At 43.4% G+C, this 12,256-nt stretch overlaps 1 protein-coding gene across 2 annotated transcripts in view; it reads left to right on the plus strand.

Moving 5' to 3' along the window:
• Nucleotides 1-6,631: 6,631 nt before the first annotated feature.
• The window catches only part of FAM47E (family with sequence similarity 47 member E), a 28,817-nt gene continuing 23,192 nt past the window's right edge, over nt 6,632-12,256 (plus strand). The window contains exons 1-2 of one of the 2 annotated variants that reach the window (XM_072941748.1): nt 6,632-6,931; nt 11,092-11,461. In XM_072941748.1, coding sequence (XP_072797849.1) covers nt 6,858-6,931; nt 11,092-11,461 — 444 coding nt within the window. In that variant the 5' untranslated portion in view covers nt 6,632-6,857. The remainder of the gene's footprint in view (nt 6,932-11,091; nt 11,462-12,256) is intronic. The other variant, XM_072941750.1, reaches the window with a different exon arrangement.

A 12,256-nucleotide genomic window follows, 5' to 3' on the forward strand; every position in this document is an offset into this window, starting at 1 on the left:
CCTTTGTATTATTGTGGATTTTATTTAATTTTTGTGACTCCCTTGTAAATTTTTGACTTGTGGTTACCCTTTTTTATAAATCTATTAACCTATACCTGTTTTTAATAAACTGATAATAACATGATCTCAAACCCATCCTACTGTTAAAAAAATTTTAAAAAAGAAAGAAAAAAAATTCTATATTTCCCTGCCTCCCTCTCCCACTCTCAGTGATTTGTATGTCTTCTTTTGTAATTTCGTGTTTTCTTTATTTGTAATTCATGAGTTATCACCTTTCCAGTTGTACGTTTCTCATTTCTGTAGCATCCTGCTGCTTTTCTATTTAGAATAGCCCTTTCAATATTTCTTTTAGCATGGGTTTAGTGTTGCTAAACTCCTGCAGCTTTTTTTTTGTCTGTGAAATTCTTTATTTCTCCTTCTATCCTAAAGGATAGCCTTGCTGGATAAAGTATCCTAGGCTGCATCTTTTTTTCATTCAGGGCTTTGAATATATCTTGCCACTCCCTTCTGGCCTGTAGTGTTTGTGTAGAGAAATCAGCTGAGAGCCTTATGGGGGTACCCTTGTAGTTTACTCTTTGCTTTTCTCTTGCTGCCTTTAGAATCATTTCTTTATCCTTGACTCTGGCCATCTTGATTATATGTCTTGGTGTGGGTCTATTTGGGTTCTTCCTGTTTGGCACCCTCTGAGCTTCCTGTACTTGTATATCTGATTCCTTCTTTAAGTTTGGGAAGTTTTCAGTCATGATTTCTTCAAAAACCTTTTCAATTCCCTTTGATCCTTCTTCCCCTTCTGGGACCCCTATTATGCGAAGATTGGGACGCTTTATATTATCCCATAGGCCCCTTATGCTATTATCACTATTTTTTATTTGCTTATCTTGTAGTTCTTCTGAATGGGTGCTTTCTGTTGCCCTGTCTTCTAGATCACTAATTCGTTCCTCTGCATTAACTAGTCGGCTTTGCACAGCTGTTAGATCATTCCTCATCTCTGTCAATGAGTTTTTCCACTTTGCTTGGCTCTTCTTTATAGCTTCAATTTCATTTTTGACATATTTTATTTCTCTAAGCATTATCTCTTAATTCCTTCAGCAATTTGATCACTCCTTTTTTGAAATCTTGATCTAGTAGGCTATCGATGTCTATTTCATTGATCTTTGTTTCAGGGGATTCCTCTTGTTCTTTTAATTGGGAAAGGTTTCTCTGCTTCTTCATCTTGCTCATACCTCTCTGGCACTGTGGTTTATGGAGTATCAGTTGTCTATTTTGGATCTTAAGGATTTTATCTATCTAATGCCTGTTTAGGAATACAACTTAGGAAAAAAAAAGAAAAAAGGAAAAAAAGAAAAAAATAAGAGAGAGAAAGATTTTTAAAAGAAGGGAGAAAGAGGGTTTGAAAACAATGTATAATGAATAACTGAAGAGCGGGTTGAAGCAGAGTATTAATCGGGTGGAGACGTCCTTTTAAAACCTTTAAAAAAAAGGGGGGGTGGGGAGATGAATATATGTGTTTGAAGCCTGTGTCTAATTAATAACAGGACATCAAAACCCAAGAGAAATAGAAATGAATTAAGAAGTAAAAATTAAGAGAGTAATTGAAAATAGAACAGGTAAAAACAGATAAAAAAAAAAACAAAAACAAAAAACAAAAAAACAAAACAAAAAACCAAAAAAAAAAAAAAAGGGGGGGTTTGTCGGTGTTCTCCTGGAGTGTGTGTGCTTTTAATGTGAAGTCCTTCTGTCTTCGTCCTGTTTTGGAAGCTCAGCTTGTTTTCATAGGCCCTCCGTTGGCGCCCTCTTCTGTGCTGCTCCCAGCACCTGTCGGCAAGCAGATCGCGCCTCCTCCTAACACGGGGTCAGGTGCAGCTCTCCTCTGCTGCGGGCGGGCGGGTCACTGCCCCTCCGGATGCCGCAGTCAGATGTTGCAGACTGGCCAGGCAGGAGGGCGGGTCGTGCCTCCTCCCAGCACCTCGGTCAGGGGTTGTGTTCCTGCCCGACAGGCGGGGGGCCGCTCTCCCCCTGCCTGCGCCGCCGGTAGCTCCGCTGCTCTGTGCGGCTGCGCGCTCTGCGCCGGCGCTCTGCCCTGGTCGGCGCTCCGCCCTGGTCGCGCTCCGCCCCGTTCGGCGCTCCGCCCTGGTCGCGCTCCGCGGGTGGGCTCGGGGAAGACCGAGGGGCAGCCTCGTCCCTCCTCCGAGCCAAGACCCAGCTGCTTGTTTGTCTTTGTGGAGCAAGTTCTCTGGGGCACCAGAATGGAAGGATCCTATCTGCCCAGGGCTGTAGGCCCGTCTCAGTCTGGCCCTTGAGGCTGCTAAGCCCTTCGGTGCGGACGCAGGTTTCGCCTCTGCCCCCGCCTGGGTGTTAAGCGCTGGAGAATATGGCGGCTCTGCCTGGGCCCCGCCCCTCTTCCCCTGAAAAGTTTCCACGTGTTTTCAGAGATGGGGGCATGCACCCTTCCCCCGAGAGCACATCAACCTTGCTGTTTTATGGAGGGCCCAGGTTTTTCTGTCCTGTACACCCACAGCCCCGGCGCCCAGCCCCTTGCAGTCCCCCGGGGCTGCCTCCGTGCCCCTGTCCTCCGCCCGGCTTGTGCAGCCTGGCCCTGCCCGCCGCTGCCGGCCCGCGTCTCAGGCTGGGTGTCGGGGGGACGCTCTGTGCCCGTTTAACTTAGTTCTGTCAGACAAGGGCTGCTCTGTACAGATCCGAGCCTTGGAGTCTCCCCCTCCGTCCTGCTGGCCTCTCAATTGGAGAGGGGAGACCCAGCGAGCAAGCGCCAGTCCTCCTTTGCCGCTCCCTCCCCGCGGGACCCGTCCTGTGCTGCTCTGCCTCTTGTTCTCTCTTTCCTCCTTTTCTCCCACCAGATTTCTGGCGTGCCTATCTCTCGAAGAGGGTGATGATCTGTCGGAGTTCCGCAGGTGCTCCGGTTGGCCGAGTGGGTCCGTAGATGTGGGTCTCGGTGCACTTGTGGGAGAGGGTGACCTACAAGCGTCCTTCCACTCCGCCATCTTGCCCGGAAGTCCTCTATCTGGCTACTTTTAATGTCAACTATTTGTCTTTCGCATTTATGGTGAAATGTTAAGTGAGATTTTATTCTTATTTATCTTATTCAGGGTCCATTGTTCTTCCTGATATTGGGGATTTGTTTCTTTAATCAAGTCTGGAAAATTCTTAGCCATTATCTTTTGAAATATCGCCTCTCAATAGACATTTTCCCAAAGAAGACATATAGATGGCCAACATACTTCTAAGTAGATTTCCATAAGAAGATGGTTGTTCAACATCACTGATTATCAGAAAAATGCAAATCAAATAAGATATCACCTCACACCTGTAAGAATGGCCGTCATCAAAAAGACTACAAATGACAAATATTGATTAGGATGTGGAGAAAGGGGCACCCTTGTACACTGTTGGTGAGAATATAAATTGGTGCAGCCACTGTGTGAAACAGAATGGAGGTTCCTCAAAAACCTAAAAATAGAACTACCATATGATCCAGCAACTCCACTCCTGGGTATATATCTAAAGAAAACAAAACACTAATTTAAAAAGATACATGCACTCCAATGTTCATAGCAGTATTATCTATAATAGCCAAAATATGGAAGCAGCCTAAGCACCCATCAACAGATGAATGAATAAAGAAGATTCCACACACACAATGGAATACCACTCAACCATTAAAAAGAATGAAATTGTGCCATTTGTAACAACATGGATGGACCTGGAGGGTATTATGCTTAGTGAAGTAAGTCAGATAGAAAACGACAAATTCTGTATGATATCACTTATATGTGGAGTCTAAAAAAATAAAACAAACTAGTTAATATAACAAAAAAGAAACAAACTCACAGATATGGAGAACAAACTAGTGGTTACCAGTGGGGAGAGGGAAGGCCCATGATGGGGTAGGGGATTAAGAAGTACAAACTACTGTGTATAAAAATAAGCTACAATGATATATTGTACAGCACAGGGAATAAAGCCAATATTTTATAATAATTTTAAAGTGATATAATCTATAAATTTTTTGAATTGCTATTTTGTACATCTTAATATAATATTGTAAATCAACTATAATCTCAATTTAAAAAATAAATAAAAATAAAATATTGCCTCTCTCCAATTCTACCATCTTCTTACGGAAATCTGCTTAGAACTATGTTAGGTCTTACTCTTTTCCTCCATATCTTCATATCTCTTCTCTTCCGTATTTTCTATATGTTTACATTTTTGTAGTGTACTTTGGCATTTATTCAGAACTATTTCTAGTTAACTAATTCTCTCTTGAGCTGGTCTAATCTATTTAACCAGCCCATAGAGATTTTAATTGCAATGATTATATTTTTCATTTATATCAGCTCTATTTGGTTCTTTTTCACATCCACTTAAAGAAATAGTTTTTATATTTTGCTCATATTTCCAATTTCCTCTATTATTTCCTAAACATGCTGTGCATGTTTATTTTATGTAGGTAAATATATACATTTATACATAGTCATATTTATTTATATTCTGCATCTAAACATTCGAATGCATACAATTTCTAGAGATCTGATTCTTTGTTGTTTCTGTTGTCCCTTAGTCATTGTGCCTTATTTCCTCATGGATTTTTGTCATTTTTGTTGGTGAGCTCATGTCCATTGTGAATTTATCTGTAGCAAAAATTCTGTGAGAACTGGGCTGAGTGTATGGTTGTCTAGGCTCACTGCAGTCCAGAAGGGATGATTTATAGCACTTGGTCCAGATGCCAAGGGTCTTTACCAATTCAAGACCGTTTTATAACATCTCAGCTTAAAGTTCTGTTGTTTTTGTTGTTCAAATACTTTTTTTTTTCTGGAAAGTATGTGAACTAAGACTTATTGCAGTGAAGTGCTTCAGAGATAGTAATTAGTCCTTGAGTGGGAAAAATCCAGTAATGTTTGGCAACACTGTTATGCATATTTAAGCAATCCCATCTGGAAACAAAATGATCACACTGCCTGCCAATAAGGCTAGAAAAAGCAGCTGGAACTCCTCATCCTCCCTCTTAAATAACACCTCATAGATTACTCTATGTAATGCATTTTACCTTTGTGTTGCAACAGAGACAGAAGAGGGGAGAGAAGAGAATGAATGAGAGATCCTCTGAGTAATGACTGGAAATAAGGTATGGAATGTGGTGAAATAAAAAGAATCTTACTTATTTTCTACCAGATATGAAATCAAAATTACTATATGGAGCAAATATCAACTTATGAGGATGCAAGAATCATGAAAATAGGCGGTTTCTTATTAATCCATGCAACAAACACTAGAAACTAAGTAACAAGATGACAAAGACAAGTCTGTTTTACTCCCTATTGCATCGCCAGTGCCTCGCATGGCAACCACAGAGTACCTACTGTGTGCCAGGCACAGTACTAGCAGCAAGTTGGACATGACCCTTACCCTCAGTCCTATCGAGAAATCTTCCTTCCTCAAAGTCATAAAAGCCTGAATTTGCAGTCAAACAAACTATTAAAGATATTATCAAAGATAATAAAAACAACTAATCGCGCTCCTTATCATGACTATATCCATAGCTTTCTCCTTTAACTGACTCTTCTACAACAGCTCTGTGAAGTAGTCAGGCAAATATTACCATCCCCAGTTCACAGCTGAGATAGTAACAATACTCAGCAGTTACTGAGGGATTCTTACTTGCCAGCACTACATTAAATGCTTTACATTCATTATCTTATTGAATTTCCCAATAACCCTATAGGCAGATACCATTATTTCCCCCATTTTCACACTAGGAAATAATGAACCTGAAACAAGTTTAAGCAACTGTGTCTGGGGGTGAATAATTATGAAGAGGCAGAACTGTGATTTATTTAAGGTAGTGGGACTCCAGGGCTTTCCATTGTGCCCAGAAAAGGCAGCTGAACCCACACAGCAAGTGAAGATGCAGGAACTAGTACCAGCCAAGGCACCTTTACTACAATCCAGATACTTAAGAGGTGCCCAAAGGTGAAGCTAATTTATTCCCAGAGACTTCGAAGAGAAGATTCATCTTTAAATGACTACAAAAAGTATCCCACCATGACACACACAATTTAACCACCTACTGCAATAATTTGGGGAGGGATGTTTTTGCTTCACTTCCTTTAGAAGCAACGCTTCCTATTTCAATCAAGAACACTCAGAAGTAGCAAGAGAACTCAGCAAACCCAAAATACATCCCCATGCAATCCATATTTACGTGGACATCTGCCTATCAGGGCCAACAGGATGGCAATTTCATGGCTGAGGTGAGTCGAGGCAGAAGAATCAACACAAGGGCTGGAAGGGACTCTGGAAAGCAGCTGGTGACGAGCAAGACACCACTAAGCAGCGCTCGATTTACAGAGGCGGTGAGGCTCACCGAGTGCCAGGATTTCCAGAAAAAAAATCCGGACTAAAAGGCCTTCCCAACATTAGAAATCAGGCTATTCCTCTCCCTCCCCTTCCACTCTTTCTCTTGTTCTCTCTCCAGCGGCTTTCATCCTTTCTTTCCTTCAACAACACATTTTTTGAAACAGTAGTGAGCAGAGAAAACAATGAACAAGACTTTCCAACAGATTAAAACAGAATTAAACGAAGAACCTTATCCTTCGCGCTTCCCCTACCACGGTCCACTCCCCGGGCGCTGGTTAGAAGGCTAGGGTGCGCCGCGGTTGCGGGGCGCACGGGCGCCCCAGGGCCGCGAGTTCTCCGCGATCAGCCAGATTGCGCAGGCGGGGCGCCTGGGCTGCTCCGCGCTCCAGGCGAGTCTGGGCAGAGCACAGCTCCGCCGTCTCCTAGCGACCAGAGGGCGGGGAACACGCACCACCGGGGACCGGGTGGGCAGCCGGGGCACCATGGCTGACCGCGGGCGGCTATTCCCGCCCGCGCTGCGGGCCCGGGTGCCGGTGGCGGTGGACTGCAGGGCCAGGTAAGCGCGCGCCCGGGGGAAGGTGCATCCTGCCCGTGCCGCGTGGGGGCGCCAGCACCTTGTGCTCGCGGGGGTTGGGGGCTGAGGGGTGGTCATGCAGGGCCTGGCGGCCTTTCCTCCTCCGGGTCCCCCGCACTTAAATGATCATAATATAAAATAACCAGCTCGCGACCCTCCTCCCTGCCAAGGACAATTTTTTTCTGTTATCCTCACAACACCCCCCCACCCCACCCCCACCCCCCGCCAGGGGATGTAGATTAACATACCTATTCCGGATGGGAAAGTGATGGTCAGAGTCTTCTGCGGAGGCTGGTTTAGCCGGCGACCCAGCCTTCTTCGGTTAGACAGCGGGATCCTCCATCCAGTGTGAGGGGTCTGCTGCGCTTGAAGCCTTTGGCCACCTAGTTGGTGACTGTGGCCGAGTCGAGCCCGTGTCTAGGGAGTGCCTGAGTACTGGGGTGGTCTGCTGCCGTTCTGAATGGTTAGTGGCAGCGCCACAGGGAAAGAATTCGAGGCTTTTTGTCTTTGCTGATTCCTTGAGCTGTTTATGAGAATGGAATCCGGCTCTCTTGGAGGGAGCACGATATGGTGGTTCAGATTCCAAAGTCTAGATCAGAAAGGCAGGAGTTGATGGCCAGTTCACCTCTTGTTTGCCTGGTGACTCTAGGCAAGTTAGTTGCTCTTTCTGGGCTCAGTTTTCTTAACTGTAAAATGTGGACAATAAAAGAAATCAGCTTTATAGGATTGTTATGAACCTTAACCAGCACAGCACATGTAAAGCAGTTACTGCCACATATATGCACATGCACATATACATGTTAGCAATTGTGAACTCTTTGAAAACCTCCCCACCCCATTTTCAAACTTTTTGTTTTGAAATAAGTATAGATTCACAAGAAAGTGCAGAAATAGTGCAGAGGTCCCATGTACCTTTCCTCCAGTTGCTTCCAGCGGTACCTTCTTGCATAAGGATAGCACACTACCAAAGCAGATTTCCTGGCACATATGGAAGACTATAGATTTTACTTGAATTTCACCAGTTTTTACTTGTACTTGTGTGTGTGTGTGTGTGTGTGTGCATGTGTGCGCACATAGTTCTGTAAAATACTGTCATATGTATAAGATCGAGATATAAAACTGTTTCCTCACCACAAGGGAACCACTTCATGCTACACCTCACCATCACTCATTTTCCTCCCCACAACACTTGGCAACCACTAATTTGTTCTCCATTTCTGTAATTTTGTTCTTTTGAGAATGTTAGATAAATAGAGTAATACAGTATAAAACTTTTTGAGATAGGCTCTTTTTCATTCAGCATAAAGCCCTTGAGAGACATCCAAGACATTGTGTGCATCAATAGTTCATTTTTACAGCTGAGTAGTATTTCATGGTATGGATGTACCACAGTTTGTTTATCTATTCATCTGTTGAAGGACATTCAGGTTGTTTCTAGTTTATTACACATAATGCTACTATTAACATTTGTGTACAGGTTTTTGGGTGAACATAAGTTTGCATTTGTTCAGGATAAATGCCCAGTACTCTTTTGCTGTTCTTAAAGATGGCAATATTGATGTATCATATAGTGACTGTGAAAATAGTCAATGTTTAGAAAATATGTTTGAGTTTTATTTTCTAGGTCAAGCAAAATTTTTCATGAACTTAACAGAATGCAGAGAGGTAAGTTTATCAGCTGTGAGAGGCAAAGTGGGGTAATGGGAAGCCCTCCAGCCAGACTATTGGTTTATTCACTTCTTTGGAACTCAGTTTTCTCACTGCAAAGTGAGGAAGGTGGACTAGATTTCTTTCAGTGTTTCTACCAAATCTAACATTCTATGAGGCTTGAGTTACCTGCCATACTGTCCCCATTTTGCATTGTATGACTCTGCTTAAGTAAAACTATTGGTTATCAGATTTGATTTTATGAAGTGCTTGGATGTTTGAATTAGTTGTAAATGTGTGGAAAACAGACTTTGTAAAAGTATTTAATACTGTGGAGGGTAACTTGCTAATAGGTCATGCTGAGTGGGTCATCAAATCTCAAGGTTAGATGGAATTTCAACATCCCTACCACTTAGCTACTTAAGAGTGATTTGTTAATTGCAAAGAGCAACTTTTTGTAAATTCATGTTTTTGTGTCCTTTCATCCAGATCTTCACAGTAGAGATGGATTAAGCCCTTAAAACACACATGTGTATGCACAGCAAGCAAGAAGTTTCTAGGACTCACAAGAAAAGAATAGGGATCAAGCTCGAATCTCTTAAAAATGTTTTGTGCCTCTAAGGATGAAAACAACAAGGCGCAGATTTGGTGTAATGAGTCATTATAGATGAAAGGGGCCTGGAAGTGGAAGAGACTTCAAGGAAAGACACCAACACTATAGTAATATCTGACTAGGGCAGTGTGATGTATTAGGACAATGAGTGACCTGCCATTAAGCTGCTCAGTTTCCAAGTCCTGACCTTGGCAATGGCTGGATATATTAGATTATCTAGGAACTGCTCTCATTTTCTTTCCTATATGCCCATCTACCTCTTCCATCTTGTCTTAATGCTAACTATTCAGTGCAATCAGGGGCCTGATGAGTAAAGAAATGATGAAGCAGGCAATAGGGAGTGGTGGAGACTGTGACTAAGAGAGGACAGGACTTGTCTAAAGATGGCAGTCATGATACCAATTGTGGCTCCATAGAAAGGTAGACTCAGTGTTCCCAGAGTTCCTGATTTTCGTTCCAGACTATTTATGTGAACTTTTTTATATGTCAGAAACTCTAGTGTAGTGGTTAAACACCATTCTCCAGAATCACACTACCTGCATTAGAATCCCAGCTCTCCCATTTCTTAGCTGTCAGAACTTTGACAAGTGTTTGCTTTGTTTTTGAGCTTCTTTGTGCCTCCATTTTCTTATCTGTAAATGGGGATAATACCGGTACCTACTTTGTCAGATTGTTTTGAGATTTAAATAAGTTAATATATGTAAAACACTTAGAATGGTGCCTGTTAGAAAGTTCTCAATACATATTAACTATTACGATTCTTCTTAAAACACAAAGGGGACAAAACAACAGGCTTGTGGGCCTGATGCAGCCCACAAACAGCTAGTATGCACCCTATGACCCACCCTGAGTTTAGAGGAGAAACTGAGGCCCACAGAGGTTAAATGACGTGTGAAGGTCATTCAGTTAGTTAGGTTGAGTTGTCACCGGGAACCAGCTTCTTCCCACTGCACTGTGTCCCTTTAAAAGATAAGAAAGCATCCTAGGAGGGGCCCCAGCTTGTGAGTATCCTTCACAAAGAGAATGGACAGATGGACGGTGGAGATAGCAGTTGGTAATAATGGATTAGATTTACACATAGTGACACAGATGGGCCTTTATAATATCATGCTTGGTAAACAAGTAACAGAGTAGTGCCATTTACATAAATTAAGAATACACGTCAGAGAAAACTCTACTTTGAAAAGATACATGCACCCCAATGTTCATAGCATGTTCATAGCAGCAGTATTTACAGTAGCCAAGACATGGAAGCAACCTAACTGTCTATGACTGGATAAAGAAAATATGGTATGTACATATATAATGGAATGCTACTCAGCCATAAAAAAGAATGAAATAATGCCATTTGCAGCAACATGGATGGATCTGGAGATTGTGATTCTAAGTGAAGTAAGCCAGAGAAAGAAATAGCATATGATATCACTTACATCTGGAATCTTAAAAAAATGACACAAATGAACATATTCACAAACCAGAAATAGATTCACAGACATAGAAAACTATGGTTACCAAAAGGGAAAGGAGAGAGGGATAAATTTTAACATATACACACTACTGTATATAAAATAGGTAAAGAACAGGGTCCTACTTTATAACACAGGGAACTATATTCAGTATCTTATAATAACCTATAAAGGAAAAGAATCTGAAAGAGAATATACCTATGTATTTATATAACTCAATCACTTTACTGTACACCTGAAGCTAACACAACAAAGAAATAAAATAGGAGACTAGTTATAATGTGCCATGAATCAGCCTTCTCCTCATGACCCTCTTCCCCCACCTCTCCTCCTCAAAACAGGTGAAGGCCAGCCTCCTCACAATCTCCTCCCTCCTGACCCTTGTGGTCCATACCTCAGGGCATGTTTCCTTTCAGGTACAAAGAGAATCTGCCTTCTAAGAGCTTCACGAAGCACAAGAGCGGGCTGAAGTGTCCCACCTCCCTGAACAGCCGGCGGTGGAGGTTTGTGAGAACGGGGCTGGATGACTTCAGGAAAGGCTGCCCGCCTTGCGAAGGTCCGATCACCCGGGGCCTGGCGGAGGGCTTTCTGCCCCAGATTTACCACAGAGCTCCCCGACCTACCCCAAAGAGGAGGCACAACATGCTGCCCAGGGAAGCAGCCCTGTGTTCCAAGCTCTCGCCAGCCCAGCAGGCACGGAAGGCATTCCTGGTGGACGTGGAGGCCCAGCTGACCCCACACCCCTTGGCTCTCTACCCAGATCTGGAAGAAGACATGCCTGCAGAGGTGACCTGTCCCAGGGTTGTGGGCAGGCTTCAGTGGGGCCTGGAGAACATTGCTCCTTAGATGCCTGGGGAGTTCCCTCCTGGGGGATCATATTTATAGGATGGAGAGGATGATGAATGTCTCCTGGGGGTGAGGGTTCTCCTGGGGTTTGGAGCAGCCTTCCTCTCTCTGCCCCCAGGAAATACAAATGGCAGCAACACACCCGTGGCTCCCTGTGCTTCCTGTGATGCTGTCCGACTCATAAAGTCCCAGCAAACCTGACACGTTTGACTTCTTAACCCCTGAAGTTCGACTGGTTTGCTTAGGAATTGTTCAGTCTTGCTTCTGTCACTTTAGCCTGGTCTTAGGAGGTGTCCATAGAAATTATTAACTGATGGGCAGAAGGCACATGAGCACCTGAAATGTTACCAGGAAATTCACCAAACTGTCAAGACTAGGGCTGGGCAGCAGCAGCTCCATTATGTCACCAACGTCCCAGGCATTTTTTAACTTTCAGTTCCAATATCCTTAGCATGTGTCTCTTGTCCTTATAGCTCAAAATGGCTTCCACACCTGCAGGCATCTGGGGGTGTTTTGGTCTCTTTTTCAAACAAGAAGGGGAAGGGGCAAAGGTTAAAGCCGGCTGATGCTGTCTTTTAATTAGGCAAAGAATAGCTTTCCCAGAAAACATCTCATTCAGCGGACTACTCCCAGCTCCTAGGGAGTCTAGAAAATGGAGTTTCCTGGTTGGGCATTGCAGCACTGAACAAAATCTAAACAAAATTTTGTTCAACTTAAGTAAAGGGGACAGAATGG

Source organism: Vicugna pacos, chromosome 2, assembly GCF_048564905.1.
Source record: "Vicugna pacos chromosome 2, VicPac4, whole genome shotgun sequence".
NCBI lineage: Eukaryota > Metazoa > Chordata > Mammalia > Artiodactyla > Camelidae > Vicugna > Vicugna pacos.